Source organism: Morone saxatilis, unplaced genomic scaffold, assembly GCF_004916995.1.
Source record: "Morone saxatilis isolate NCDOM2014 unplaced genomic scaffold, NCSU_SB_2.0 Contig2, whole genome shotgun sequence".
NCBI classification, from domain to species: Eukaryota; Metazoa; Chordata; class Actinopteri; family Moronidae; genus Morone; species Morone saxatilis.
This window is the reverse complement of record NW_023339762.1, coordinates 4,203,095-4,206,622: the sequence shown is the minus strand read 5'-3', so window position 1 is coordinate 4,206,622 and position 3,528 is coordinate 4,203,095. Positions and strand designations below refer to the sequence as shown.

At 41.0% G+C, this 3,528-nt stretch overlaps 1 protein-coding gene across 1 annotated transcript in view; it reads right to left on the bottom strand.

Moving 5' to 3' along the window:
• The window catches only part of tsnaxip1 (translin-associated factor X interacting protein 1), a gene marked incomplete in the record, with an annotated part of 7,435 nt that overhangs the window by 2,297 nt on the left and 1,610 nt on the right, over positions 1–3,528 (bottom strand). Inside the window, 2 exon segments of the mRNA XM_035665874.1 lie at positions 2,160–2,301; positions 2,574–2,770. Coding sequence (XP_035521767.1) covers positions 2,160–2,301; positions 2,574–2,770 — 339 coding nt within the window.

Sequence of the window (3,528 nt, the reverse complement as noted above, 5' to 3'; positions counted from 1 at the left end):
CAGTCTGCTAAGGGGAACTATGGCCTGCTGGACCAGATTCAGGCCCTGCGTTGGCTCAACGAGAACATCGGCCACTTCGGCGGAGACCCAGAGAGGATCACCATCTTCGGCTCTGGAGCTGGGGCCTCCTGCGTGAACCTCCTCATCCTCTCGCACCATTCGGAGGGTAATTGAAGACTCTCTTGCATTGTGTTTGTTTGTTTGTTCTCTTGGTACAGCATCCATTATTCTTGATCTGTCACTTCACCATTCATTTGCTTTTTTCTCTTTCAGTGGAAGCATTAACATACANNAAAACATAACAAAAAAAAAAAAAAATTAAAAGAAACACTCAAAATACCCACAAATTACTCAACTGATGGGTTGAAAACAAACAAAAATTATGTTTGTGTATTTGCTTCTGGAACTACTTGTGTAATGCTAGATAGTACATTTTATGCCTTTATTGAACCTTTGGCTATTTAATGACCCATGTTTTATCCAATTTAAAATGGAATCATAGCAGCAAGGCCCTGCTATACCCATGTGGTCCGATGGAAACTAGCAGCATCCAGCCCAGAAATCAGTATGTCCTATCATGTTCGCTTGACACCTCGATCCTCAAAGGATAACACTTCTTGTCCCGTGAACTGAAGAATTTAAGCAGTCACGTGGCTGATGAGCGAGTCCACGTTTGATCCAGGTTATGTGGTTCATGTCTATGGAGGATAAATGACACTGGAGCTCCAACATTAGCCCACATTACCTGAATCGGCCAGCGCTCCTGGCTCTGTTAACAGTCCACTGCTCTGCAGCAGAGAGGCCGTTGAAAACCTACATCCGTCTGACCTCATGCTCCCCATTACCAACAACACCCCTCGAGGGCTAAGTGTTAACATTGCACTACCAAAAGAGAGAGGCCTACGGACTAATCGACTTTGATCTGAATTGAGATCAGTGTGGCTGACGACCCGCAGCCAAATGGTCACGCACTCGCTGCCTTTGATCATGCTGTTCTTGAAGCTGTCCTCCTCCAATCGTAACTTCTCTGTTCTCAACGCTGCTCGAGGACTCTCCCTCAATATTTCTCTCCTCTATTCATTTTCCGTCTCACACACACAAACTGCAAAGGACAGGAACAGGGAAGAAGTGGTGGGTGAAAAGAAAAAAGAGATTAGGGAGAGTGTGTTCACACAACCACACATCTGTTTCAATCACCTCTCTGTGTATGCGTGTGTGTGTGTTAGTGTCTGAAGCACCGAGCAGATGTCTAACATGTCTCTAACTTTGACTCATTCTGTCTTGTGTAGATGTGCCTTGCGAAGCAATGTGTGTCATCAAAGCTTGAGTGAGCATCTCACTGTGTCCATTTAACACAACCTCTGTCGTTACCACTGATGTCTGTTAACCCTTCATATCAACCCAGGCATACCCAACCTTTTTTCCCTTATTGTTAGGTGACCCACTTAGCGGTTAGAAACTTCCTAAGACCCCAGTTGTTATATATCATGATAACAACGTGCTTATGGCTTGTATAAAGTGTAAATACAAAGCATGTTGACAGTTTGAAATAAAATCTTAAGTAAGTGAACTGTACAAAGGAAAAAACATCAAAGTGCACTCCCTTGTTGAGGATTGGCATCACCTCACTAACAGCACAACCACCTGTTATTCTGAAGAGTAACTCCATGCAAAATCTTGAATAAAGCTAAAGAAGAGTATGGGAAAAGTAAATACCTATGGAGCCAGAGTCAGGATAATTACCCTAGCTTAACATAAAGACAGACTGTAACTATTTCTTGCCAAAGAGCAGTTTATCCATCCCCCTGTGCTGCTGCACTGCGCAGGACATAACTCCCCTTCTCTTTATGCACAGATTAAAAAAACAGATGTTAATTAGTGAACACAAATTTGTGGGTAAGATGTTTTAAACTTCAAGAGGACCAGACTCACTGTTTTCCCCTTCTTCCAGTCCTAATGCTAAGCTAAGCTAAATGGTTGCTGGTTGTAGCTTCGGAACTCGTGAAGAATACATACGTGTAATGTGATACAATATGTTATCAGGGGAAAAAAGGAATGCAATATGGGGGATTTATATAAAAATCTATATTGAAACACAAAAATAGTGACAGTAGTAAATAGTGAGTCAGTTGATCGACTAATAACAGTTGTGGCTCTACCTGTATTTTCATCTTCAGGGTGCTTTTCCTTAGCAGAGCCTCTTGTTAGGTCATTGAGCTGCCAGATCAGCAACTTGCGGGCATCACGCTCCTCCCGGTACTGCAGATACTGGTCAGAGAGTTCCGACTGCAGGTGGTCCACCTGGAGAGGAACGGGAGATGGTTGGGTGGGGGGATGAAATAGTGATAATCTCCCATTAACCTTAGTATCTGAACTGAGTTTCAAACAAAACATTTCTTTGGATAAAGAGATCTCTATCAGTGACCCTTAATATCTTTTCCATACACAGATAAGGAGAGCACATAAAATAAAAACTTAACAGAAGGAATTTAAATGTAAATTTATTATACAAGATGTTTCCCCTAAAAACTCACATAGCGGTTAGAACACTACTTTATAAGTCTGTCATGTACCACTGCCTGCATGGCCTTTTCTCTCTGCCTCATGGCCTCAATGTCCATCTGCAGTTGCTGCTTCTCCCTTTTCAAGGCTCCAATCTCAGCCTGCTCCTCTGCCCAGCGAGCTTGAATCTTCCTGTCACATTCCTCTGTCACCAGCCTCAGATGGGACCGCAGTTGTTCCAGTTCTTGGATTTGATCCTGCTGATGTGCTAAACAGATGATAAGTGCATTCAAATGATCTATCCTGAAACTACCGGGCTAGAACAATTATTTGGTTAAATGGAAAGTAACTGATGCCAATTTGCATACTTAATATATTGCAGAGGTCATTTCATAAGCTTCTCAAACTCAAAGATCTACATGTTTATCTTCATTTCACACACTGTAAATTGAATCTTCTGGGGTTTTTTGTCTGTCTGACAACAAGCTATTTGATGTGTGACTTTGACTGTGATGGGCACTTTTCATTATGTTGAACATTTTAGAGGCTAAATGTCTAATGGATACACAATACAAATAACAAACAAAAAATACCAAAAATAGCGGATGGACAAATCACCAAAAAAATGATAACTGCAGTTCTGCATGAAACATGATCAAAACATGATTCAGCATTTGCAATGGCAACAACATGTCCAATTAAAAAGTTTAAAGTTTGTCCTGCATGTGCACTGAGCTAACTCCTCATGCTTTAGTACTTTTGTTAATTTGCAGCACCATAGGTTATAATTTTGGCTATATGTACTTTGTATGTTTTTTAACCTCCACAAGGACATTTTGCTTTGTTCCATTTGTTTGTTTGTCTTTTGTAAGTCATATATGGAAAAAAGAAAAAAGAAAAAAAAAAGAAAAAAAGGTTTGGCTTTATTGAATGTACCTTAGACAGCAACTTGTACATCACACTGTACAAGTTACATACTGGACCAGGACTGACTTCCAAACTATTTGTGATGTCACAAATCCTGCT